Source organism: Triplophysa dalaica, chromosome 1 (genome assembly GCF_015846415.1).
Source record: "Triplophysa dalaica isolate WHDGS20190420 chromosome 1, ASM1584641v1, whole genome shotgun sequence".
Lineage (NCBI taxonomy): Eukaryota > Metazoa > Chordata > Actinopteri > Cypriniformes > Nemacheilidae > Triplophysa > Triplophysa dalaica.
Genome location: NC_079542.1, coordinates 16360560 through 16388078, shown reverse-complemented (window position 1 = coordinate 16388078; position 27519 = coordinate 16360560). Strand labels below are relative to the sequence as shown.

Here is a 27519-nt window from a genome sequence, read left to right as displayed (position 1 = left end):
ACTGCCATGTCAATCATGTAGCTAAATTATATTTCCTGACTCCTCCGCGGTTAGTTTGACTTTCTTTGTCTGGATAATTGTGCTAATTTTAAGGCTTCCGCTAGTTGGAACTGTTGTATATACTTGTTCTATGGTAGAAGGGAAATGTATGAGGAAGAAGTGTTAAGTAAATAAAATGTGGTTCAGTACGGCCTGTTTCTCTGCTTCATTATTTGACTGATTCCCAACATAAAAAACACTCAGGTTAATTGTTAGCTCATTCCACCCATAGTATAAAAGCTGTTCAGCCGGTTGAAGATTCAGGTCTGTGTTTGGGATTGGTGAAGGACGTGGATCTCACCTAAAGGTAAAGCAAATCCTTCAAATACATGCACTTTTTATGGTGTATAGGAACTGTATTTTTTTAATGTAATTGGTGTGACTTAAGGGGGTCAAATTGTTTAATAATGTCTTTATAATGTTTATAATGATTAACAAACTGGGATAGTTGAAACACACTTGTTGTATCAAGTATGCTGTTATTAGTGTACAACTGTACCTTCTGTCATTCATGTGTAGTCAAATGGCAGATCTCACGGCGAAAAGTTGAGTTCTGAGTGAAGGATTGAAACGACACAAGGCGGCATATTTTTTTATTACAAGTTGTATGCCATACAGTCACTATGATATTTAGGTAGTTTTGAGAATTTCATTTGAGAAGCAAACGAAAGTGACAGAGGAAATGTAGAATATTGCATCATTATTTTATCAATTCTATGTGTAGATTCATTATTTCTGCAATATGATCAAATATTGCAGGCCGTTAAAAAATGTTACCAAATCACACAAAAGGATTTTTTTTATTATTTACTTCACTTATTAACATTTATGACTTGCTAAATTAAAGAAGTTATATTGAAGTACGTTGAACCAAACAACATTAGCCCCATATTGACTGTTACTGAACTATCTCTTTAAATACATTTTATTTGTGCAATTTTCTGCAAAGGGAGAGGTTTGCACTGGAGAACTATATTGCTATATAAAGAAACAGTTTCTGCACTCTTGGCATGAGCTACTGTAGAGACAGCAACAAAAGTATCACCAATGACAAGTGAGAAACATTCCTATATTTTACTACATAAAGTTTGATATTTCTTATAACGGAATATGACTATCTAACATGTCCTGCCCTTGAACTAAGCTTTAGAATAGGGTAATAATGTCAAAGCATATGGAATTTAACTACCAAGCAAACTGGTTCGTGCATTTTCAGTACATATTTAATTTTTCATAATGGCTTTTGATCTGGGACTGCTCTGTGCACTGGTCTGTATTGCCCTGTTTCCAACCAAACCGTATCGAGTGTCTCTTTCAAAGGGGTATTGTGTTGGTTAGTAGCTGCTCACCTCTAGCCAATCCTTAGCCCCCTCTCCTTATGGTCACATGTTTGCCTCAATCACAGTCAGGAGAATGACTAAACATTGAAGGTCCCACCCACTTTTGTTAGTTTTTAAACAGATAAGTTTGGAAATGGATTATAACTCGGAATATCTTTTGGAAAACTGATTGCTTCACAGGTTTGTCTCTTGTCAGATGTTTCAGATAAACAAGGTTTTTGTGTTGCACGGGAATTGGTTCGACTGAAAGTAAGATTCTCAGAGTATTTTAGAGCTTGTCTTGTTTACCGGAGTTTAAAAAGGGAAAGAATTTCTTACATTAGTTATTAGTCAAATTTAAAGCGAATCTAGCAAAGTTGTTCTCAATGTTATTTAGGTAGTAAAGGATTCTATATTGTATAATCTCTGTGCCTATGTCAGTGTGAGAACTCTTTGATGTGTTTTTTACTGATTTGTATTTCAGTGATAGTAGGCGTATTGTTTAATTTGCCATTCACTTAAAGGCAACACTGTTATGTCAATATACAATTTGATATTTAAATAATTTAATTTACTAATATAATTTTTTGTTAAAATAAATATATTGTAAAGGTATTGTTTTATTTTGTAAGTGTTGATGTTATTTATTAATCCAGAACCCAATGCAAAAAGATATTAATAATGATTAAATAAGAAAAATAAATTAACTCCTGTATCTGTGTAATCTCTCTTCAACAGATTTTACTGAAAATGTTTTGTCACTTTGTCTTTTAATGATTAGGTGTTTGCCTCTGTCAGATATCACGTAAAGAAATGATTAGAGAAAAACTGTATATTTATCTACAAAAAATATATATTTTTGCTTCAGATTTTATTGCTATGGATTGTAGTCATTTTTTCCTGGCTGTAGTATAAAAAGCTGATTCTTTGAAGCTGTAGTTGCTAGGAGATAAATTGATCTCTATTGGAGTTGTGGAGCAGATGTTTTTGTGTAAGAATCAACAGATCTGTTACAGTCCATAACATCTTAACCTATCACCTGCATTAACAACACATTATACTTTAACATTGCTTTAAGACATTTAATCTGACATAGCTAACTACTAAAATACACTATATACAGTAAGTTAAGTGCTTAAAAGGTTGCCACATAGAACCTTTTGTGAAGCAGAAATGTTCTTCAGATGTTAAAGGTTCTTTATGGGACCATTTAGACAAAAGAAGGTTCTCTGGCATCATGAAGCACCTTTATAGTACATACTCAGATTTGGAATGCATGTGAGAGATTTGGTTAATTTGTCTTTTAGAGTAATTTATTCAGTCTGGCCGCTTATAGTTAAGACTGAATTCTTTGGATGATGGATGAGGAGAAGAAAAAGACGGCCACTCACAATGGGAGCATCAAAGGGGTTGGTGAAACAAATATGCAAGATCAGCCAAAAGCAGCAGCTCTGCAAAAGAATGTGAGTATGAGGATAACAAACATAACTCCTTATTCTGGTATTATGGTAACAGTTATGTAATGTAAGAGATACAGGCTGAAAATACAAGCTTCATCCTATGTACCTATGGATGAAGTTAGAATGGACCCAATCACATTCAAATAAATACCAAAACAAATGTTTCTTTACTGCTAACCCTGAATGTGTTTCAGGTGGGTCTGTTAAGTAGTATTTGTCTAATAGTGGGAACAATGATCGGCTCAGGGATCTTCATTTCTCCTAAATCGGTTCTTGAGGGAACTGGTGCAGTGGGTCCAAGTCTGTGTGTGTGGGCTGCATGTGGTGTGCTGGCTACTCTGGGTCAGTGTCCACAAACCGTGTCATTATCTAGTGTGTTATACCATGAGACCTTTATAAGCATACTAAACCGCCATCACATGACGCGAACAGAATGTTCAGGCAGATAACCAACATGTATCATAATTTCCTTTATTTTTGGAGTAATATAATCTTTATACGACGCAATTTACAGTAGTAAAAGGATTGCTTCTGAATGCAATGTTAATACAGTCTATTTCCAATGCAAATGCAATGTTACATGTATGTTAAAAAGTTGCTTCTATCTCTTTCTGTATCAGTTGGTTCCTGTATTAAGTCATTTAAAATATCAAACAAAATATTTTGTATATAGTACTTACAGCTGAAGTTGTAGTTGAGCAAACTTGTGATGCCAAGGATTTTAATCACACATGTTCACTCATTCAGAAACATTCGGTCACATACTGCTGAGGAAAATTCCCAAGACAGAGAAATCCTCTTTAGTTTAATACTGACTCTGCTGCAAAAGTCCTTTTGCTCATGTACTCACTGAACTTAACATGAACGCTGGCAAATACAAAGGTTTATATGAACATGTGTGTGTGTGTGTGTGTGTGTGTGTGTACAGGGGCCCTCTGCTACGCTGAGCTCGGCACAATGATCACTAAGTCCGGTGGTGAATATCCGTATCTGATGGAGGGTTTTGGGCCAGTGCTGGCATATCTGTACTCCTGGACCACAGTTATTGTGTTAAAGCCTTCATCTTTTGCCATCATTGCTTTAAGTTGTGCAGAGTACGCCTCCACACCATTTTACCCAGGATGCACCCCTCCTCAAGTCATCACCAAATGCCTGGCTGCTGCGTGTATCTGTACGTACATGACTTGGCATATTCTCTATATTACACTACATGATAAGCATGTTTGTTGATTTGGGAAAATTTAAAATATTAAAAATATAAAATATTCACATTTCTACTAAACTAGCCCTAAACTGTTGTCTTATCTCAGTCTCTCTGTTCTCTTCATCAGTAATAATAACTGTGGTGAACTGTCTGAGTGTGAAGCTGGCGTTCAGAGTGCAGAACTTTTTCACAGCAGCTAAACTCTTGATTATTGTCGTCATTGTGGTGTCAGGGATTGTTCTGCTGGCTCAAGGTATGTCTAACAAATTCATTTTGAACAAATCTGGGTAATGCTTTAGATTGTAACGCGCAATGTCAGCATAATTAAAAATAATTTATGTAACTAATTGAAACAATAAAGTACCTCTTCAGTACATACTTATAAGTACTACTTGCAGCTGTCCTATACCTCAGAGGTAAGAGCATGGTGCTAGCAAAGTCAAGGTCATGGGTTCGATGCCAGGGATTGTACATACTCAGAAACAAGTGTATAGAATAATGCAATGTAAGTCGCTTTGGATAAAAGCTTCTGCCTAATTTATTAATGTAAATGTAGGAGAAGGGGAACAATTTGAAGTGTTTAGGTAAAAAAAGGGCTAAATAAATATTTATACTCTAAATGTTTAAACTAATTTAAAACTAGGGGGTAACTATTCTAAAATGAATTGGTATGCATGAACTACTATTCTAGACAACAATCTTATGATGATAATAATACATTTATTTTATTTAGTGCTATTAAAAGTTGCTTTCTCAAAGCGCTTCACAGCAGACATCACTATGGAGGACTAAACCTGCAAAAATGATAAATAAATAAATGCATAAATGTATAGATAAATAAATATATAAACGAATAAATAAAGTAATGAATGGCTAGATAAAACAAAATAATTTGTTTTATCTATTTCTAATCTTAACTTTTTATTTATTTTTCTTGATTTTTTTGTCAATTTTTTATTATTTTTAGATTATTCTATTTATCATTTTCTTTTCTTTTTACATTTATTTATGAACGTATATATTTATTTCCACTTTAATTTGTTTACTTTTAAATTTATTCTTAGTTTTCAGTACATCAGTGATTGATGTGACGTTAGTCCAAAACAAGTCAAGAGTAATCGATCAAACGCTTCAATCTACACTGAACCAATAGTAGCCAGGACCACCCATCTAATTATCATACAAGACACAGAAAAGTACGAATAAATTCAAGAATAAATAAATAAAAGTGGAAATAAATATATGCGTTAAAAAATAAATGTAAAAAGAAAAGAAAATGATAATAAAATAATCTGAAAACTAACATAATAAAAAATGGACCCAAAAAATAAAATAAAGTTAAGATCAATAATAGATCAAATTAATTATTTTGTTTTATCGAGGCGTTCAGTACTTTATTTATTTTCATATTATTACATTTTTTCGTTAATACATTTTTTTATTTATAATTTTTGCAGGTTTAGTCCTTCACACATCACATCAGGTAAAACAGCACTTTGTAAAACAGCACAAAAAATCAAATAATCCAATCAAGTAAAAGCAATCCTAAAATAAAATGTTTTAAGAAGAGATTTAAAAGTCGCTAGTAAATTTGCCTCCCTAAATTCATCCAGGAGAGAGTTCCAGGCCTTAGAAGAATATGAGGGAAATGCTCATCACTCATGGAGTGAAGCCATGTCATGGGAACAACTAAAAGACCACACTGAGAAGAACACAGATTTCGACATGGTGTGTAAGGCAGTAACAGATAAGACAGGAACTGAGGAGCCAGATCATGCAAAGCCTTAAATGTTAACATAAGGATTTTAAAATCAATAGGTTACCTGACAGGGAGCCAGTGTAAAGACTCCAAAACAGGAGAAATATGATCACCAGAACTTGCCCCAGACAGAATTCCAACAGCCGAGTTTTGTGCATATTGCAGTTTGTTAATGGAGGTTTTAGATACTCCCGCAAGAAGATGATGGGAGTCAGTTTGTAAAAACAAATGCTGTGTACATTTTGTGATAATAATGTAACAACTTATTGTAATAACAGTTTAACTACGCATACTTTTATTGTTCCAGCACACAGGATGGATATTACAAACAGCACACTGGAAATATGAGGAAATTATGACTTTCTTCATGTTTTATTTATAAAACCTGATGAAGGTGTATTGCATACGGTTGATTGCAGCAGCCAGACGTTTTAATCATTTTTGTGTTTAAAAAGTAATTAACCCAATCCATGAGCTTCCATACAGAAAAGGTTCCCAAACGTTTTCCTTTTCAAGACTCACCATTGAAAAAGGGAAAAACACACATTCATTCCGATGTTTTATTACTTTCTGTGAGACAACTGCATGTTAACTGCTGTAGCTTGAGTAAAATGTAGTGTATGTTAATAATAACTTTCTCTCGAAATATTGTGTAGCTACCCTTTAGTTTTAAAATATTCAATAAAGATTAATTACCCCTTTATTCCCCAAACTTTTCTTATCGTTACCCTACAGACGATATGTACTGTAGAGGTACATTATTGTTATAATTAGTTACGCTGTAAATTCTGTTTAATTATGCAGTACATTGCAGGCTGTAATCTAAATTGTTGCCCAAATCTGAAGTCTGATTTGTCATACGATCTTATTCTTTACAATGTCCTCTCTTAAATTACATGAAAAAGGACAGAATTATTTTTGTGTTCAATAAAAGAAACTGTGATGAATCATTTTGATAATAAAGAAGTGACGTTTCACAGAAAGATTAGTATCGATGTAGGATATGGCCAGAGATAAGATGTATGTTCAGATAACATGAGCTTCGTAAATGTTTAATGAAAGATCAATAAAATGTGTCCTTTTATGATGTTGTTTTAGGAAATACACAGAATTTCAAAGATTCATTTACAGGGGCATCAACATCATTTGGAGCAATTGGTCTGGCTTTTTACAATGGTCTTTGGGCTTATGATGGATGGTAAATTATTGATCAGCTCATCTAACTGACATGTAATGGCTGTTAAGCCTCATATACACATTAGGGTTATCTGCTGAGATTCTAAGAATCTAGTACATTTTTGCCTGATTACATCGACCCTGGGAATCATTCACAGAATTAAAAAATATACATTTTCAGCATGAAATTGATAAATATTTAAGTTACTTATAAATAACTAATATGACTGAAAGAAGCATTAACTCTTTCCCCCCCATAGGAATCAGCTCAACTTCATTACAGAGGAGCTAAAGAATCCATACAGGTGATACATTAAAGTTAATGATTTGAAATATTTGATAAAAATATTTAATTAGCTAAAACGTGTCATCTGTAATTAATAAAAAGGCAGGTAAGATCTATTAAATGTGTTATTTTAGTGTAAGTCATGAATGTTTATTGTGTTAATGAAAGCTTTTTTTTAACAGGAATCTTCCATTGGCAATCATTATTGGAATTCCCTTGGTTACTGTGTGCTATATACTTGTCAACATTGCATATTTCAGTGTCATGACCCCTGTTGAACTTCTACAGTCTCCTGCTGTTGCTGTGGTGAGTGTTTCTTGGATTTTGAGCTTTATTGGTCTTTTCTGAGTTGTCAAGTGTTCATTTCATTGGATGCTTTGCAGACTTTTGGTGACAGAGTGCTGTATCCATTATCATGGGTTGTGCCTTTATTTGTGGTCTTCTCCACTTTTGGTGCAGCCAACGGGAGCTGTTTTACCGCAGGCAGGTGAGGAAAATATAATGTCGCATGGAACGGCGTAGCAAAGGAACCATGGGTTTGGGGAAATTTTGAAATTAAATATGTACATTTTTATACTTTTTTTGGTCTTGGAAATTATAAGGAGATAATGAGCTTCAAAGTTTTTGCATCATATTTCACTCTGTAGATAAAACCTTTTGTTTTCTAAAAAAATCCCATAATATATACAACATACAGAATAACATCACATGTAAATAAGTTACATACAAGATAATGTGAATAACTCAATTTTATATAATTCAGATAAAACCTTCTTCACTCTAAGGCATCGATTTAAAGACCTTGTGTTTAGGATAGTATAGTCATGGTCAATTGATATATTTTTATTGAAATACATAGGTCCCAATGTATCTGAGTCTTCAGTTACTGTCTGATGTGACTTTATGCACATCTTAGGTTAACGTACGTGGCCGGACGGGAGGGTCACATGGTTAGGATCTTGTCGTACATCAGTGTGAAACGTTACACACCAGCGCCAGCTCTCATTTTTAATGTGAGTCTCATTTAATATTGCATCCCTAAGACAAAAACTCTGCGTACTATCTTACTATTCGTCATGAAAATTATTTGCCACCATTTAAGCTCTAAAAAAAGTTTTCATCACATCTTTCAGCAACACTTTGTTTTCTTCTAATAATGAGTAAACACATTACTGTCAAAGTCATTTTAACTAAATGTTTTTTTCTAAAGTATTTAAAATATTTTTTATCTTGATTCTGACTTGCAGGGCATCGTGTCAATCATCTACACCATCCCAGCAGACATAAACACCCTCATTAATTATTTCAGTTTTGCTCAGTGGGTTTTCTATGGCCTCACATGTGCAGCGCTCATTGTTATGAGATTCACTAGAAAGGAACTTTACAGACCTGTGAAGGTTAGAGATATCATTAAATAGTTTTGCCAGTTTTAATGTATTTGACAGTTTATTGTATTGTGCCCTGACTGATTTTAGCTGTAGTAAAACATGTATTTGGTCAAAACCTTTGGTCTTTAATTATTTTTGTCTATAAAAATTATATCATTGAATGTTGCAGATAAATGAATATATACAGAGAATAAAGGTTGTATACATCATTTCAGAACTGAGAGGGACAAAGGTATCAATAATTGCATATTCCCATGCTTAATTTACTGTCTTTTGTCTCTCACAGATTCCTATAATAATTCCAGTAGTGGTAGTGATTGTGTCCTGTTATCTGGTTCTCGCTCCCATCATTGACAAGCCTGAAATTGAGTACCTTTACTGCACATTGTTTATAGTGGGTGGTCTTCTTTTGTATGTACCCCTCATTCACTTCAAATTCAACTGGATCCGTAACATCATGAGTAAGTACAAGCTGGAAATAAAAAAGTATACTAACCTGTTTAAATATATTTTCCTTTGAAAAAAATGTCTTGATTTATTATTGTTTAAAGAGTAAGTAACATTTGATTATGAAAATTACATTTCATGCAGTGTGTTATGATGCCGTGTTTGAATGTAAGCAGTCTGCCAAGTTGTAAGTCCAAAGGTGAAGGAATAACAAAGTCACTGTCTTGTGAAAAAGGGAGTCGACTCTGAATCACACAAACGAGACGTGACCAAGTCCGAGTCTCTAACCGCCTCATATCTATGTCACTAGAAATAGTCTCCACCTGCGTTTTGCTGGGCCTGCCGCGAGAACTTCTCTCTCCTCCCCCAAACACTGTCGCTCATTCATGATGCGTGTGCATAATGTCTAGAACCTGTGTTCTACGTTGTGAAACTAAGTCTGTGTTATTTAAACTACCAAAGGAAGAACTTCTGAGGAAACAATGGTTACAATTCATTTTTCAAATGACACCAAAGGAGTATAACCCCAGGGTTTTACCAACTTTATTTGGACCTGTTAGCTCCACCGAATCACAACCTTTAAGTGTGACTATTTATTTTTGTCTTATCTTTAAATATTTGTGTACCTTATGTCTGTGTTTAGCTAATGCATTTAACGCTAACGTTAAGATGTACCATTATTTCTGGGGTATTACAGTTTGTTTATCTAGCTGTGAACACGGCTATTTTAAGTGTTTAAACTATTATCGTCTATCTATTATCTACTATCGTCTTCGGATGTTTCTTCGTCAGACTCGGGCTCAAACTGGTGAGGTGAAATCCCCGCCATCTCTATCTAAAAAACGATATAGAATATCCAACCCCGTGTAAACCGTAATCCAGTAATGATAGTAGGCGTTCCATTTGAGTCACATGCTGAACGCGCTTGACCAATCACAATAGACTACACCATCTGACCAATCACATGACACTAGGCTAGCGGATAGGAGGGGATTAGACGGATGAATTGCGGAAAGAATCATTTGAGAGTCAGTCATGAAGTAAGGTAAGCATAACTGCCTATTATTATGACATAATAGTGTTTTTACACCTTCTATGTACATAGACTTGTTGTTGGACACTCCATAAACCAAAATAGGACCTTAAAAATCATGTGTTACTTACTCTTTAATGTGGAGGAACAGGAGTCCATTGTTTATATGTTTTCTTTTAGGGACCATTTGGATTAAACCCAATCATAGCATACTGAACAGATTATTTTAGTGGATCATCATTATTACAAGAAACATTTGAAGAACAAAAATGGCTTCATCACTGACCTGAAAACAGTTACGAGTAGTTTGTTCACTTAAATGACTTCTCTGTTTCCACATATAGCACTTCATTTCTAAACCGTATCCCCTGTTACTCTTACAGGGCCAATAACCCTGCATCTTCAGCTGCTAATGGAAGTCGTTCCTGCTGAAAAGACTGAGTAATAGATATCAAGTTAGAGGGGAAACAAACATGGACTTGTTGGAGGATTCTTAAAGGGAACATGGCTCCGGTCATTTTTGTATCTTTTTATGTATGTACAATTGCTACAGTTAGGCCATCTGTTGTCTTTAAATACAATATCAGAAGTCATGTGTACCATTATTTCTTTATCTAACTTAAAATTGTGCTATTGTATGCAAGTTCATTGTACAGAATATACACTTTTTCCAGTTTCATTAAACTTGAATTATTAAAAATAAACGTTTATGAATTTTCCTATATAAAAAGATTGTGTCTCCATGTTACACAGATTTTTTCCACTAGAGTTGTTTGTGATCCTAAAATCCCTAAAGTCACGGGTTCCCATAAAATGCGTTGTACTGTACTTTGAGACTTTTATATTTTTTGTTGTAAATCATAAATGATATGAATTCAAACATCAAACTTATATTTGGAAGTTGTTAAACGACTGACTCTTTGTAATGTCTCTTTAAATGGTTATGAGTTACAGCACACCCCAACCCCCTTCCGTCCGGCATGTCAACACAACACACGTGTACAGTCGTGGCCAAATATAAATTTTCTGCTAAAAAGTCTGCTGCCTCACTTTTTATGAAGGCGAATTGCATATACTCCAGAATGTGAGTATATGTTATGAAGAGTGATCGGATGGATACAATTTTATTGTGAAGTACCTCTTTGCCATGAAAATGAACTTAGTCCAAAAAAAAAAATGTACATTACATTTCAACCCTGCCTCAAAAAGACCAGCTGACATCATGTCAGTGATTCTCTGGTTAACACAGGTGAGAGTTTTGACGATGACAAGCCTGGAGATCACGCTGTAATGCTGATTGAATTAGAATTACTAACTGGAAGCTTTAAAAGGAACGTTGGTGCTGGAAATCATTGTTCTTCCTCTGTTAACCATGGTTACCTACAAGGAAACACGTGCAGTCATCAGTGCGTTGCACAAAAAGGGATGCACATGCAAGGCTATTGCTGCCGGTTGCACCGTCAAAAACTTCAAGGAGAGAGGTTCAATTGTTGTGTAGAAGGCTTCAGGGCTCCCAAAAAATCCAACAAGCGCCAGGATTGTCTTCTACAGTTAATTCAGCTGCGAGATCGGGTCACCACCAGTGCAGAGCTTGCTCAGGAATGGCAGCAGGCAGGTGTGCAGGGGAAGAGTTTTTGAAGATGGCCTGGTTTCAAGAAGAGCAGCAAAGAAGCCACTTCTCTCTAGGAAAAACATCAGGGAGAGACTGATATTCTGCAAAAGGTACATGGATTGAATTGCTGAGGACTGCTAAAGTCATTTTCTATGAATAATCCCCGTTTCTGATTGTTTGGGGCATCCGGAAAAACGATTGTTCGTAGAAGAAAAGGTGAACGCTACAATCAGTCCTGTGTCAAGCCAACAGTAAAGCATCCTGAGACCATTCATGTGTGGGGTTGCCAAGGTAATGGGCTTACTCACAATTTTGCCTAAAAACACAGCCATGAACAAAGAATGGTACAAGAACATCCTCAGAAAGCAACTTCTCCCAACCCTCCAAGAACATCAAAACATCCACATTTTGGGTCCATGGCCAGGAAACTCCCCAGACCATAATCCCATTGAGAATGTGGTGAATCCTCAAGCAAAACAAAAACCTACAATTTATGGCAAACTCCAAGCATTGATTATGCAGGAATGGGCTGCCATCAGTGAGGATGTGGCCCAGATGTTGATTGACAGAATGCCTGGACGAATTGCAGAGGTCTTGAAAAAGAAGGGTCAACACTGCACATATTGAGTCTTTGCGTAAACTTAAGGTAATTCTTAATAAAAGCCATTGACACTTATGAAATGCCTGTAATTATACTTCAGTGTACCATAGTAACATGTGACAAAAACATATAAAATTCACTGAAGCAGTAGACTTGGTGAAAATTTATATTTGTTTCATCCTCGAAACTTTTGGCCACGACTGTAATAATGCCATGGCAATGGTTTAGCTAAATGATTTTTCCTGAACTCCTTTGCGGTTAGTTTCGTTTTAAAGGTTCCAAATCATTCGTCCAGAGACTAAAAAATCTGTCACAGCAAACAGTGGGTCCAAATGTGGGTGTATGCTTGCCATTAAAATCCACAGAATATGCACCTGCAGATCTAAACGGAATTATGTTGATTTTAGCGCTCGTCGTTGACAAGTTATAATGTTACACACACCACGTGAGAGCATAACTATTATGCTGTGACAAATTTTTCAGTTTAAAGATTAATTATTTGAGACATTTAAAACGAAATTAACAAAACAAACCGCTTGCCGCAGCTGAACATATTAAAGCATTTAATGTATTAACATACATACAGATAAACTCCAAGTGTCCAGTTGCCAAATGACATATAAATAAACAGTATGTTTAACACTGGCTTTGAATGCTCTATTCAGCCTGTGACTGACTTAGCTCCCTTCCCTATCATATACAAAGGTTATCCTCCTATATAAACGTTATATGTACGTCAATCGGCAACTTTGCCTCGTTCAGTTGATCTCGATCCCTCTTAAGGAACAATTTTGAAGCTAATCCAGCTTGTACTACTGTCCAAGGTTGATAAAGCACTCCAGCTTGAAGTGATTCGTGCAAACAAGTAGGTTTTTACTCATGCTTTCTGGGAGATTTCCACTATAAATAAAATAAACCCACTCCTGTCTCTTCCGAAGTTAGGACTCTGTGCAGCGACTACATTGCATGTTGCATGTTGTCCACGAATTTAAGCCATGGCAGCGGGTGGAATTGTGTAGATTAAAGGGAGTTAATATTATAAAAAGATCCTGTTTTTACGTCACAACAGGAGCGAAAATCTGAAAGGCTCGATTTCTCACATGCTTGCAGGGAATGGAACTCCAAAACAAACTGACCGGGATCTTGTTTTTCACGTTTTCTGGGTTGCACCGGGGAGCCGATTAGATCACTTAAACACAGAAAAAAATGATCCGACGACTCCTTTAAATGATAACTAAGCAAAGTTGAGAACGCTGTCATTCATCCGATGCCGTAGATGGCGCTCAATCCCCAAACACAGAACAAATAGACATGTTTGTCTCTGTATTGTCCTTGACGTCATGTTATGATTAGTTGACCGAAGTCGAAAGTTTCTGCGTAAACGGGGTTTTACAGTAATTATGTAAGTCAGGTCAACAATGAACACAGCGTTGAAACACTGGCGAGAGGCCGCGACGGTGATCGTGACGGCCGGGATGAGACACGCTCAGAGTGCGGAGTGTCTGAGAGCTGCTGTGGATAAAGTCACTGCTCCGTCCTGTGTACCGCACACATCCGCGTTTGACTACGAAGTCCTGCTGCTGAAACGAAGCGGTAAGAGCGGCTTCATGCCCAACGCATATGTGTTTCCCGGGGGTCTGGTGGATGCGTCCGACTTCTCGAGCGAGTGGCAGGACATCTTTAAATCCTTCCTTAAAGCGCCCAACTACGGCGTTGGAGTCGTGAAACAGCCACAGGAGACCAGGCCACCTATTTTCGCCACTGACAGAGTTAAACTGGGGTCTCCCATCCCGGGAGATGTCGCATTCAGAATTTGTGCCGTGAGAGAGACCTTCGAGGAGTCTGGGGTGCTCCTGGTCGTTCCCAAACGCGAGGAAAGCAGTATTTATTTACACACGGGTAACGTTAATGCACATGACACCCAACCGGCCATCACCAGATTGATCTTACCGTGGGACAAAGACGTGCTGTCTAAGTGGAGATCTTTAGTTATCAATAACCCTGCTAATTTTATTAATATGTGCAAAGAGCTCCAGTGTCTTCCTAACATCTGGGCTCTGCACGAGTGGGGGAACTGGTTGACTCCCACAGGTGTGTACAGCAAACACAGGAGATACGATACTGCCTTTTACATCTGTTGTTTGCAGGAGACTCCGTATACTCTTCAAGACGAGAAGGAGATAATTCACTTTAAGGTGAGACATTTCTAGGTGAGAAGTTTAGGTTCATTTGATGGATTTTCTCATGGTTTTATAAAGCTTTAGATCTGAAGGCATAGGTCTAAATAGTTTTATTAGTTATGTGTCATGTTGTTCCAATATATTAGTTTCTTTCATTAATATATTTATAAATAGATTAGATGACTTCTCAGGTTGACAAATTAAGAAGCTGGTCAATAAAAAGCTAAGAGCAGCTTTGCAAATTCTAGGCAAAGGAGGGTGAAGATGCTAAAATATAAGTATTGTTTTTTCCTTGTTTTAGTTAAAGGCTTATTTTTTGTCGAGATTAATGATATTTTAAAATGAGGAAAATATATAATCACCCTATATTATTATATAATATAATATTAGTAGTATTTTTAAAAATGTGTGTAATTCAGTATTATTTGTTGTTGTAGCTTCATGTTGTGATATTAGACATTGTAACAATTTTGTGCTAAAATTATACAGCAGTTCTAGTCTTGAGAGTCCAATGACTTAATATTCGTGTCAGGTCTCGATTCTTAATATTTGCAGTCTTCAACGTCAGGTTATGTAGGTTAACCAGCAGAGCCTTTGTCGTAGTAGAATTCATTCATTCTCTTATTTTAATCCAACTGATGCTTGACTGTTCGTAAATAACTATTTGGTCCTGTCTCGCAGTGGTCCACTCCCTCTGAAGTGCTGCATCGCTATAAATCAAGGGAATTATGGATAGCGCCACCACAGCTCTATGACCTCGGACGAATGTGCCGCTTTCCTGCGCTCATGGAGCTGCATCACTTTGCCTGTCAGAGGTCTCTGGAGGGCTGTGAGCAATGGCTGCCTATTAACCTCATTTCTGATAACTACATCATATCTATTTTGCCAGGTGATTATTTTGTTCGGATAAAAAAGAAATCTGTGATCTGAAACCTAACTTACCAACAGAAACATCATGTGAATGCAATCAAAATAAATGTAACCATAACATTTAGATTAACAACTAGTCAGATGAATTAATTATGGCATAAATTAAATAATTTATATCCTTTACATAGGTGATGATCTGTACCTAGAGAACGTGGACTGTTCTGGAAAGCGTGACGGGCCATTGATAACTGACAAGAGTCTCAAGGAGCTCCAGAGCTCCAGTTCAGACCTTCACCGCTTCATCAGTCAGGATCTATACACAGTATCTCTCAACGTGAACATCAGCCCCAAGTATAACCATCTGCAGCCTCTGAGCATTCAAGCTGTGGATGGTGACTTCAAAACCAGCAGTAAACTCTGACATTCACCTATCTTAACATGCTGAAACAATGGAAAGAATAAAAAAAGAATCTGTATTGATTTTATACATTTCTCTTAAAGGCAAACAGATGTGGCCCTTGACCTACACAATGCAGTTTTAATTTTGCTTTAATACTTGTGTTCAATCCAATTTGATAGAGCATTTGAGAAAAGTGCAATGGTCAAAGGTTCCATCTCCAGCTAACAAACATACTTCTAAAGCTTTCCTGTAGCTCAGTGGTAAGAGCATGGTTGTGGGTTTGATCCCAGGGGATCACATACCTATGTATAGAATATTGCAATGCAAGTCGCTTTGGATAAAAGTGTCTATCAAATGCATAAATGTAAATAAAGGACAGGTACACATTGATAAATTAAAGATTGGATAAATGTGTATCTGTAAAATACACAGTGTCCTAAATTAAAGTAAAACTAAATAACATTCATTTTGCGTTTATTTCAACATGACTATGTATAGAAAATATCACTCAGCATCAAAGGTCTAATTCATAGTGGTTTACAGTAAATGAAGACACAAAGCATGGCAAAAACTTTGAAGTCATTTTTGTGACCAGTTTTAAAGGTAATGCAATATAGGCACAATAACTGACACCGTGTATAATATCAGTGTTAAGGTAAGATGCAATGTTCCTAAATGACAGGTCATTATTTATTTTTAATACTAAAACGTGATAACCGAGGCATACAGTGCAAGTTATATAAAAGGTAGAACTATAGCCCAAACAAATTTGATACTTATGTGCTTTTTAGATTATAGCCCATATAAAGTCTTGACAAATGGCACTGCTGGAGGATCATACATCACAAAACGTTGTAAAAATGTATATCTTTATCAAGAACTGTGGACAAATGAAGTGACTATCAAAAAAAAAAAAATTGCTCATTTGAACCCAACAATTGTTATGTATGGTATTATTTCTTTATTAAAAAGGAGTTCAGACACAATGTGTGTGAATGTTTTCAAACAGTTTAATACATATACGAAAGTAGCAGTTAACTGCTTTGAGTTTCCACTGTGCTATATTTCTGTAGAGACAGTAGCGTGAAAAATCCTTAACCAAACTCATACAACACACTTGATTTAGACACCTAAGAAATTCAGCACTCTCTACACTTTCCATGAAAACCACACAACTGAAATGACAAAAAACTAAAATTTTAATTTAAAGGCTGTTTTGTGGACTATTTGTTTTGGTTGATGTTTGGTCATGTGTTACAGTCTACATGCTCTACCTAACGGGATTTACATTGTGAAACAGAAGTTCTGAAGTAGAAAAAAGAAAAATCTGTACAAATCTTAAATGTTAAATACAATCACTCTGTACCAATAATGACAAACATCCCACAGGAAATCTGAGAACAAAACAGCAGCTTAAAATTCTAGATAGAAAACATCAACCACCTCAATCCCAATTAGAAGTCTGTCTGCATAAAATAAAATAAAGGGGGTGAAGAATCCTAAATGTAGCTCTTCTTCATTAATGGAAACATGGATATTAGAAGGCTGCCCCCTCAGCTGCAGTTGAGCGCTATAACCCAGTCCACAACTTTTGATCACAACAAACACAAATGTCAAATGATAAACAAAAGAACAAAAGTGTAAAACAGATGTATGATTGTAACAAATGCTCAACCAAACAATACATCTTAAAATAATAAGTTCACTGTTGTAGGCATGATCACTTATTTCATGTGATGACTCGAAAACCTCTTTAATTTTAAGAACACATTTTAAATTTGCCCACTTTAAACCAAAACACACTGTCATGTCTTTCTCTGAACGTAGAACATGTCATAATAGCATGACGTGAAACATACCGATAATGTAACCAACATCAACATGCAAAACTTTTGGCACCACTTTATTCATCTGAACTTTTTTTAAACAAAACTAAATCACATTTTGCTGAGGATTTCAGTGCACTTACAAAAAACATGCATGCTTAATATTCACCTGCGACAAGAAATTCAACTCTGCTTAGTCTATGCATTTTATTTCAGACTAATCCTGATTTTCACACAATAAGGAAATAAAAAACATGTGCCTGTATTGGGTCGACACACAAAGAAAAAAGGCAATTCAAGTGTCTATTGTATGTCACTCTGTTAATAAAAACTCCCAAAATTACATCATGCCAACTAACCTAACACAAAATTACAAAGCTTATCCTCGATTTCAGCAAAATGTGACGAAAACATCCTCTAAAAAGGTTTAGAACTAACAAGTGAGAGAAAGAGGGAAACACACCCACACTTGAACACACAACAGTGATTCTATAAACTGAATGGCTGCTTTGAGAAAACAAAAATCAAAAAGGAGTACAATTTGAGGCGTTAGGAAGACTGCTTTAAAACAATAAAAAATTGATCAAGAAAACAAATTAAACAAGGAAAATTAAAAGCTTCTGCAAAAATCTAGTGGTTATGTTTGTACGTTCTAGAAAAATAGACTCTTTGCTCTGAACGATTTTCATGAAACTTTTTACACGCAAGCAGTCTTTCTAACGCTCCCTATTGGCAGCACAAATGACAGAAATGAACATCACACAAAGGAAAAAACAAAGTAATCAACAGCGTCAAAAGTTAACAAAAAAGGTCAAGTGTGAAATTTCAAGCGCCAGAGAAGCGAAGAGGACAACGGACTGGACGATGAACTTTTGACGTCACATCAACATGCTAGGCAAACGATGACAAACGGGCACGAAGATATCTAGAATAAAAACAAAAAACGAATAACAAACCTAGGTTAAAGCACAACGGAAAAAGGAGAGGGATGAAAAAGAAAATCATGAATGATTATTTTTTGCATGGGGAGGGACTTTCAAAGGTGCATATCATCTAAACACAAAACACTGAATGCAACACAGGAAACAATGAAGAGGGAAGGAGGAGGGAGAGGGAAGCACCATGCCAATAGTGAACAGAGGGGAATAACATTAAACACCACCAGGGGACACAAAACAGCCTGTCTAATACAGCTACTACACAACTGAATACTGATGTTGTTTAAAAGAAGAAAAAACCTCAGTGCAAAAGCATCTGAAATACATGAACACTCATCAACAACATTTAAAAATTCTCACCACCACATTTTTCATTTTAGACCAAAAAGGAAAGAACAAGAAACAGGGAAGAAATTGTGCTTCAATATTTCAACTCTTTGACTGAAAGTCATTTTATTTTGTGCTTCAACTTGAATTGTGTGGGACTATGGAATAATGCATATTTGGAGTTGCTCATACTGATTATTAGTCACAAACACCGGCTGCCATGGGTAACTCAAATGGATACAATTCCAACTCATTAAACTTTGTGAAGGACAACAACTGGATAAACATGATGGAACACAGAGAGAACAACAGAGTATTATAATAAATGTATAATAAGTAATTTAAGACTCGATGTGTTTGGCACATTAGAGTGGAACTACTCTGCACTTGTGAGCTGTTTTAAGGCGCACAAATCAGCAGACCTTTATACAAACGCCAGCCATTCTGCTCTGGATAAAATGTAACAAAACCATGAAAAGATTCTGTCTAACAAAGAAAAATCCCTGCCTATTACAAGTTCACAAGAATCTTTGGATTTTTCAAAATGGTGATTCGTGGTGCGCTTGGACATGTCCAAGGGTTTTCATTTTTTTTTCATGTAAGTGACATTATGTATTTGAACAGAGGCACAGATCAGGGATTGGGCATTCCCTGGACTAGCATCTAAACATTTCAACAGTGGCTAAACACCTGGGTTCAGTCTAAAACTTGTCTAATGGATGAACACGTAAATTCACAGATCTGTATGTCACCACCTTGGTGATTCGGTGCAACTCAAATTTCCCAAATTTGTTCATATTTACTGACAGAACAAAAAAGTGCAAATAAGCAAATTTACGTTGTCATTTTCACAAATCATTTGAGAAAAAAGGATGCACCGTTAATAATACAAGCGTGTCAAACAACAGTCAGGTAAACATCTAAGACAATTGTCTAATACAGTTTTCACAAATGGTGACTTTTGTTTTGAGGAAATCAAATGTTATAAAGCACTTTCAAGCATCTCTTTACATAAATGTAAGATGTATTTTGAATTTAAGTTGTGCACCATCTCCAAGTAATCCCTTTAGACTGAACCGTGAATCTCTGTCAGACCTGTAAAAACATCCCAGCTACACCTGGGCAGTTCTTCATACAATTTGGATTTAACAGACAAACTACATCTAGCGGAAAGGGCCACACATCAGTTGTTCAAACAATCTGTGAATGTATTCACAAAACTTCACATTTGGATTCTACAAAAACACTGTTGAATGTTTTGAGGATTTTTTTAAACAACTGTTTTAATTCAGAGAAATATTTAGGCAATATTATAAAACCTCTATAAAAATAGAAAAGGCATAATAGTTAAGTAATATACACTATCTGGAGAATGTTTTCTCCTCCACTTCCATAAAACACTCTTCAACATACGATCCTGCAGGACTCAGATTGACGCTAACATTTGATAACAATTTAAACACTTACTGCCATCAACTAATCTGAGCTGCAGGGAGCAACTCATTCACTCTTTAAACTGATGAGTGTCTCAGGATTGCAGGGTGTGTCTCAATATACCAAGTTAAGGGGTAAAGGAAACAACCTTGCAGCACTGAGAAAAATCTTAAACACTTTCGACCTAAATTAAACTAGTCTTTAAATTATGAATTATTAATTGGCAATCACTTCAGTATTAGTTAACCTGCTTCTTTCTGTTCTTGGCTACATCTTTTCAAAATTCACCAAATATCTCACCTTTTCCCCAAGATGAAAATATTGCTAAAAGCTTCAACACCAACCTCTGGAATTGAGGCGTAGCATATAAATGACAACTAAAATAAAAATCACCAAAATAAGTTTGTGTGTCTTGAGGATTACTCAAAAAAAAAACTTTATACAAATGCCATTTTAAAACCCATGTGCCACCATGCGATTTAGCATTTGACTTTTTTTTAAGGATACAAATCATGGGTCAAAAAGAAGCTTCTGATTGTGTTTGAGGCTTTAAGAAAAGCTATGAGAAAGATGAAGCACTCCATCAGCTATTTCATTAATATTTGAGAACTTTACCAGGTGAGTTTAAAGAGTAGAATGACGGGCAAAGTTTTGGTCTGACAGAAAGGTGAAAATGTCCTGAGAGTAAGTGTAGCATCTCCAGCAAACTACCAATACTGACCCACCGTTCTCCATAATAACATATGATATTTTACACTGTAGTGCTAGTCCCTTTGAAACGTGAAATACGAATGTGAACAAAACCAACAAACAACAGCATCATTATTGTTGCCATCTGAGCCCTCCAGCAGAATAAAATAAAACAAAACAGGCTTTGAAGCAAACGTTATAATAACCCCATAGTGAAGACACAAATACATTTTCAAAAATAAATAAATAAATTAGTGAAATAAATAAATGAATTAAATAAAAAGGCATCCTAGTGGAGAGCGGCCTGACCTTCCAGATGCGGCAAACAATATTCAGGTGACTGATTATCTTTTGCACCGATGCAGCAAACCTCCATTTTCTAGAAAGGCAGCTTTGTAGGAGGCATCAGCATTACACGGTCCGAATGTACTACAAGAGTCTAGTGTAAACACAGGAGAACACCTACAGGGGTCTGACTGTGCTGATCAACAGTCTAGGGGACTGAAAGCGCTCAAAAAGGCTGGCTTTCATTGTGCAACAACCTTTGACGAAGATTTATACACAGCAAACTCGTAATATGGCACCAGAAAAAAAATAAGAGACAAAACAATCATATTTAAATGTAAAAAAAAAAAACAAGCCATTTTGAAACAAATTCTAAAAATGTTAACAATTTGCATGTTTTCTGTTTTTAAGGTTAAAAGAGAAAATATGTAGGAAAGGCCAGAAGTAAAAGCATTAGGTGGGGAGAGGGGGTTAAGGTGGGGGTCATTCTATTTTTCCAACATCACACTCCACTTACCAGAAAAACATTTTCAAAGCAAGTCCATTTGAGAGTGAAATCACTCAGTATGGCTTGCTGTCATTTTTGGATCGTTTAAGTTGCACCTTCAGACGCTTCATTCCAATCTGAAAACCATTCATTGACTGAATGGCCGCCTGGGATGAAACTGGATTGTCATAACTTACAAAGCCTAAAACACAAAACAAAACAACTTCAGTTACATACCACACAGTGACCATGACCATAGACAAAAGTACTGATTCGGAACTGGAAAATCTAAATATTTAAGGTTTAGTTCATGGCTTACCGAAACACTTGCTAAGATTGGTCTGTTTGTCAATGAAGACCTTGGCTGAGATAACATTGCCGAAAGGCATAAACATCTGCAATAAATCCTGATCACCAAATTCTTGTGGCAGGTGGTAGATGAACAAATTTGCTCCTTCGGGGCCTGTTATAAAGACATGAGGAGGGAGACAAACAGAGAGCTTTACACCTAGACCAATCCCTATTTAAATTAAGAATGTACATGTATGGTCTAGTTGTTAAAGGAAAAGTCCACTCCAGAATGTCCGTCTTAATTTACTCGACCTCAAGATCCAAATTTGTGTATATTTAAAAATGTAAGCAGTTCTCGGCCGCCATTGACTACCATAGTAGGAAAAATTGCTTTATAAACGTTTTGTTCAGCTGAACACAAAAGAAGATATTTTGAAGAATGTAGGACACAGTTCTGCCATTGTCATGTTTCCTACTATGGTACTCAAGTGTGGTCAATAATTGTTTGATTACAAGCATTCTTCCGAATATATTTCTCTGTGTTCATGAGAACAAATCATTTTAAACAGATTAAAAACAGAACAGGTGAGTAAAAAACAGAATTTTTATTTTGGGGTGAACTGTCGCTTTAAAGGAATATCCCATGTTAAGTATAACTTCTTTTTGGTGGTATTCTACAGCATGTCTAAGAAGTCCCTTAGTTAGTAAAAATAAAGGACAACAGAGTAAAGAAAAGTAATAGAATTTTAAATGGAAGTTTAGGAAACATTAGGATTAAACATTTTAAAGCTTGTATTTGTTAAATACAATTGTTGAATGAAACACTGTTACGTTTAGGTGTTGTAAGAGGTCTTCATTACTGTAATAACATCTCTTATCAATGCTTTTACAAATGGAATGATTAGCCAAAATGGTATTGTAAGATAACACAGCTTGACACAGATGTTGACTCTTAACATGGAATATTCCTCCAGGAAAAATTGCTTTATAAATTTTTTGTTCAGCTGAACACAAAAGAAGATATTTTTAAGAATGTAGGACACAGTTCTGCCATTGTCATGTTTCCTACTAAGGTAGTCAATGGTGGCCAATAACTGTTTGGTTACAAGCATTTGTCCAAATATATTTCTCTGTGTTCATCAGAACAAATAATTTTAAACAAATTAAAAAAAAGTAAAGGGTGAGTTAATGACAGAATTTTATTTTTGAGTATACTGTCCCTTTAAAGGAATATCCCATGTTAAGTATAACTTCTTTTTGGTTGTATTCAACAGCATGTCTAAGAAGTCCCTTAGTTAGTAAAAACATCATATGGAAGACTAGGAAACATTAGGATTAAACATTTTAAAGCTTGTATTTGTTAAATACAATTGTTAAATGAAACACTGTTACGTTTAGGTATTGTAAGAGGTCTTCCCGCTCTTCATTACTGTAATTACATCTCTTATCAATGTTTTGACAAACGGAAGGATTAGCAATAAATGATTTTCTAAGCTAACAGAGCATGACACAGATGTTGACTCTTAACATGGAATATTCCTCCAGTTTATTTCCAGAGAGCAGCTGGTATGGATCTCCACACATTTCAAACAAATCAAAATTTAGAAGGAAAGGACATTGTGGAGAATGATCATGATATCTTACCCGCGCTCTGATTGTGACTGGCTGTTGCAGCATATTTAAAACAAGAATGGATCTTCAGAAGGTGATAACAAAAGTCACGTGTACAAACAATGAAAAGCATCATGGGCCGACAAACATATCTTGTTATAAGAGCCACCCCTGCTAGCTAACTTCAGTACAGTTCTCTATTGAACATAAGATGATTTCTCATCGACCCAAAAATGACATTTTACTTCATCAGAAACTAGGCATTCACCTTCCTTCTGGCTTCCGGCTGCACTGACGTTCTGCTGGGACAGTAAACTCTGGTTGTAGAGGCTGGGCAGAGCGGCAGCTGCGTACTGCTGGATCCCAGAATAGGCTGCCTGAGTCAAAGCCTCCATAGTACTACCAGAGCCGTTCGAGAGACCCCCACTGCCCAGACCACCATTCAGAGCAGCCATACCTGCAGACAGAGAATCACATCACAGCATTCAGACACACAAACACACAGGGAGGCCACAGAAAACTTCTAACACAGAGAAACGGCATTCAGAGACAACAGAAAAAAGGGCAAGAGAATTAAAAATCTGTCTTGAAATGACCTTTAGCTAACCCATCTGATCTTCTACAAACTTTTAAAACAATTGGTTCTTACTTGCTAGTGAGCTCATGTTGAGACCCGCTCCAGCACCAGCAGCAAAAGACTGAAGAGCACCTAAAGACGCCATGGTGTTCACAGAAGAGCTAGTACTGGAGGTGGGAGAGGAACCAGCTGTGGTGGAGCAGAAGAAAAACAGTTCTGACACATTATCTATCAGACAATTCAACCTTTTACACAATCGCATGTTACCCAATTAGATAAGGAAAAGCAGATACAAAGAGTAGTAATGTTTTTGGCATGCAACAAGCCATTTGCCAAAGGTCAAAGACACAACTGATGGAAATATAAAGAGCTAGAGTAAGTGGACTGGTGCATGAACACCAGATGTTCACAACATCACAGTCGTTTTGAGTCTTCAAAGCAAACATTATGAAGGCCAGCTAGTCACATTTTACAGATTAGACCTACAAAAAAGCAACAGTTAAAAGCAAGAGGAGATTAAAAAGCGGGACCAACCCTTGAAGGCGTCCCAGGCAGATTGACCGTGCTGTCCAGAAGGCGTACCTGAGCTGGTGAGGACGCTGAGGGGAGAGCTAGAGGTGGTCAGAGCGCTGCTACCTGTGGGGTTCCCCTGTGTAGCGCTCGCAGCTGCTGCTAATGCAGCCAGATTCTGCATGGCATTCAAACCTGACACAGATCCACACATTATATACAAATACAACAATATATACATATAGGGATGCACAAGTAGGATTTTAGTGACTGACACGATAAATCACTTGCCGACTTGTCACTTAAGTAGATCACGGTGTCACCACATGCATAAATGTATACTAGCTAGTTTGCATCAGACTTTACTCAACTTGGAGCCTTCATGCAGATAATTATTTAAATTGACTTGTTATATCAGCCTTTTTGGGTCATACTTCAGTAAAAGGGGCAAGTATCGCTATTAACAAACCATTAACTACGACTTTCCACCCAACAAACTAGTTAGTAAGGTAGTTGTTAGGGTAAGATTAGAGATGTAGAGAATATATGCTTTATAAGAACTAATAAACAGCCAATATTGCCATTACTAGGCATGCTTATAACAACTAGTTAATAGTAGGAATTGCCCCCTATACTGAAGTGCTACATGCAGAGTTTGCTCTAGACTTCATCATTGGACGTCATTTTGACAGACAGGCTCGTAAAAAATCTGTCAATCTATTTTTACCTGTCATTTGTTGCAAGGTGATATCATGTGCTAATTAGCATGTTTATGACGTCATCGCGAAGTACATGTGTTCCTTGAACTTAACATATTTTAATATCCAATAAAGCCGAAGTCGTATACATATTTTATATTTGTTGTCAGACATAAAATTCTCTGCTGATCCCCGTGGGTTTTCCTGAACGGATGATGGCATTTATGTATATGAATGGAAACTTACGCATCTCTTCGTTCACTTTCTCATGAAAGGAAATGATTGGATGCAACCAAATCGAGAAAAAGGAGAATGACGGATTACAATGAGGGTAGTTTGTAAAAGTGACGGACAACCTTCAGATTTTTCCGTCACTGGCATAAAAAAATCGGTCAATGACGGAGTATATTCGGTTAACGCGACCTCTGGTTACATGTACTGAATACACAGAGAATGGCATTACACACATTTACATGCAGCATCCATCCATGCTGACCATTTCTAAACCTAAACTAATTATTTCAACAACTTAATCTGTAAGCATGCAACTTTCAATATCATTGACAAAGAGCCATTGTACCTGGGGTTGAATGGTACTCACCTGACATTGGATGGAGATTGTTGAGCGCATTTCCAGAGGATGCAGACTGTTGAAGAAGCTGCAAATAAAGCTAGACATTACATCAAAACAGAGAACAGAGAGAGTCAGGACTGCATCCAGGACTGTGATTTAAGGAGAGAGACGGAAAGAAGGGGAGAGAGAGAAAAAGGGACGAGGGAGAGGAACAAGGTAAGAGAGGAAGAGGGAATAAAGAAAGACAACTGTAGGAGAGGAAGAGAAAAGATGAGTAGAAGGCAAAAGTGCAAACCAAGACAAGCAGGAGCATGTGTGCTAAACAGTATTGGGTGTAACTAGTAACCAAGTAATTAGTTACTGTATCTTTTCAAAGGAAAAGTAATTAAAGTAACGGATTACTCAATTTTTTTCTGTAATTTAATTAGTTACTTCTGATGTAATTGAACTAAATACTGTGTAATATATTCAATTGTGGAAACGACATCAAAATTTTAAGGCTAACTTTAAAATGTATGACTTAATTTATGCGTTGCACATTTGTATTGGTCAGTTAATACGAATAATTTATGAAGTTACTGTGTTTATTATTTATTTTAATGAATTAGAAGTGCCATTTCATGCATATCCTTGAATCAATTCTAATCATGGTTGATTTAGGACATAGAAAGTAATTAAATCATTTTTGGAGAGAGTAGTTTGTATAGTAATCTAATTACACTATTGGATATGTAATTAGTAACTAGTAATTAATTACTTTTTCAGAGTAACTTACCCAACACTGGTGGTAAAGATAGAAACGGAAATGTAATCATGTGAACATTAAAGGGTTAGAAAATTATGAGGGATTTGAAAAGATACAGAAAGGGGAAAGATGAAGATAGAAGAGGTATTTACAGCACACCCATGGAAGCAGCACTAACAAGTTAAAACAGGGCTTCACATCTATGTTGGCACAGGCCAATAATGAAAACGTATAGTTTTAGATTCTCCAATAACGGATGAAAGAAATGTCTGGAGTTTGATAAGCCAAATAAGAAGCAGCTAAATAGCTGCCAAACATAGACTTGTAGCCCATGTGCTCAAACACAGCAAAAAAACACAGCAACCTTTCTTAGGAGTCAGGCTATTTGTCTAAAACTATAATATAGTTATATAAACTATATAAAGTCTCATTAAACTCAACCCTACATTTTAAACACGGATGCAAACGATAATGCATTACAATTTAAATGGAGCAACTAAACAGGACAGTTTGCACGGAGCACAAAACAGCTCTCATTTACTAAATTTAAAAGCTTTAATTTTGTATCCGATACATTAATTCCTCAATGGAGGTTTACGTTAGGGATGGGCATTTAAAGCAAAAAGATTGATGATCGATGAGAACTATTCGAAAATTATTCGAAATTCGCACCCCACCCCCACATGGGCGCATTTACAGTATTACACACACAAACGGAGAGAGAGAGACAATATTTACGCTTAAAATGAGTA

General features: G+C 36.2%; 3 protein-coding genes across 16 annotated transcripts in view; 2 read left to right on the top strand and 1 right to left on the bottom strand.

Moving 5' to 3' along the window:
* Window positions 1-262: 262 nt before the first annotated feature.
* slc7a9 (solute carrier family 7 member 9) lies at window positions 263-12771 on the top strand. Of its 6 annotated transcripts, none has more exons than XM_056744959.1 (13): window positions 263-346; window positions 2666-2821; window positions 3013-3160; window positions 3747-3989; window positions 4150-4275; window positions 6880-6979; window positions 7218-7262; window positions 7426-7549; window positions 7627-7730; window positions 8160-8256; window positions 8491-8640; window positions 8918-9092; window positions 10495-12771. In XM_056744959.1, exons 2-13 carry the CDS (start codon window positions 2714-2716, stop codon window positions 10554-10556), a joined length of 1482 nt encoding a protein of 493 aa, XP_056600937.1. In that variant the 5' UTR covers window positions 263-346; window positions 2666-2713; the 3' UTR covers window positions 10557-12771. The 6 variants fall into 6 exon arrangements, with proteins under 6 accessions (XP_056600937.1, XP_056600954.1, XP_056600940.1 ...); XM_056744976.1 differs by having other exon boundaries at window positions 329-346; window positions 2695-2821; XM_056744962.1 differs by lacking the exon at window positions 263-346 and adding an exon at window positions 871-1093.
* Window positions 12772-12896: 125 nt separating this feature from the next.
* On the top strand, window positions 12897-18526 carry nudt19 (nudix (nucleoside diphosphate linked moiety X)-type motif 19). Its single transcript, XM_056744997.1, has 3 exons — window positions 12897-14519; window positions 15186-15393; window positions 15563-18526. Exons 1-3 carry the CDS (start codon window positions 13743-13745, stop codon window positions 15793-15795), a joined length of 1218 nt encoding a protein of 405 aa, XP_056600975.1. The 5' UTR covers window positions 12897-13742; the 3' UTR covers window positions 15796-18526.
* celf1 (cugbp, Elav-like family member 1) overlaps window positions 16956-27519 on the bottom strand; it is a 41845-nt gene continuing 31281 nt past the window's right edge. For 2 of the 9 annotated variants that reach the window (XM_056744868.1, XM_056744938.1), the window contains 8 exons: window positions 26050-26119; window positions 24775-24945; window positions 24313-24429; window positions 23932-24120; window positions 23697-23717; window positions 22081-22224; window positions 21792-21963; window positions 16956-18525 (listed from right to left, as the gene is read on the bottom strand). In XM_056744868.1, the coding sequence (XP_056600846.1) occupies window positions 21836-21963; window positions 22081-22224; window positions 23697-23717; window positions 23932-24120; window positions 24313-24429; window positions 24775-24945; window positions 26050-26119 (840 nt within the window). In that variant the 3' untranslated portion in view covers window positions 16956-18525; window positions 21792-21835. The remainder of the gene's footprint in view (window positions 18526-21791; window positions 21964-22080; window positions 22225-23696; window positions 23718-23931; window positions 24121-24312; window positions 24430-24774; window positions 24946-26049; window positions 26120-27519) is intronic. The other 7 variants (XM_056744901.1, XM_056744910.1, XM_056744876.1 and 4 more) reach the window with 7 other exon arrangements.

Bases quoted from the DNA above. Each gene is read 5' to 3' on its own strand.
- slc7a9 (XM_056744959.1), top strand. From the start codon at position 2,714: ATGATGGATGAGGAGAAGAAAAAGACGGCCACTCACAATGGGAGCATC. The intron at 3,990-4,149 runs GTACGTACATGA...TCTCTTCATCAG, and splicing joins CCTGGCTGCTGCGTGTATCT to TAATAATAACTGTGGTGAAC. The intron at 6,980-7,217 runs GTAAATTATTGA...TCCCCCCCATAG, and splicing joins CTTTGGGCTTATGATGGATG to GAATCAGCTCAACTTCATTA.
- nudt19 (XM_056744997.1), top strand. From the start codon at position 13,743: ATGAACACAGCGTTGAAACACTGGCGAGAGGCCGCGACGGTGATCGTG. The intron at 14,520-15,185 runs GTGAGACATTTC...CCTGTCTCGCAG, and splicing joins AGGAGATAATTCACTTTAAG to TGGTCCACTCCCTCTGAAGT. The intron at 15,394-15,562 runs GTGATTATTTTG...TCCTTTACATAG, and splicing joins CATCATATCTATTTTGCCAG to GTGATGATCTGTACCTAGAG.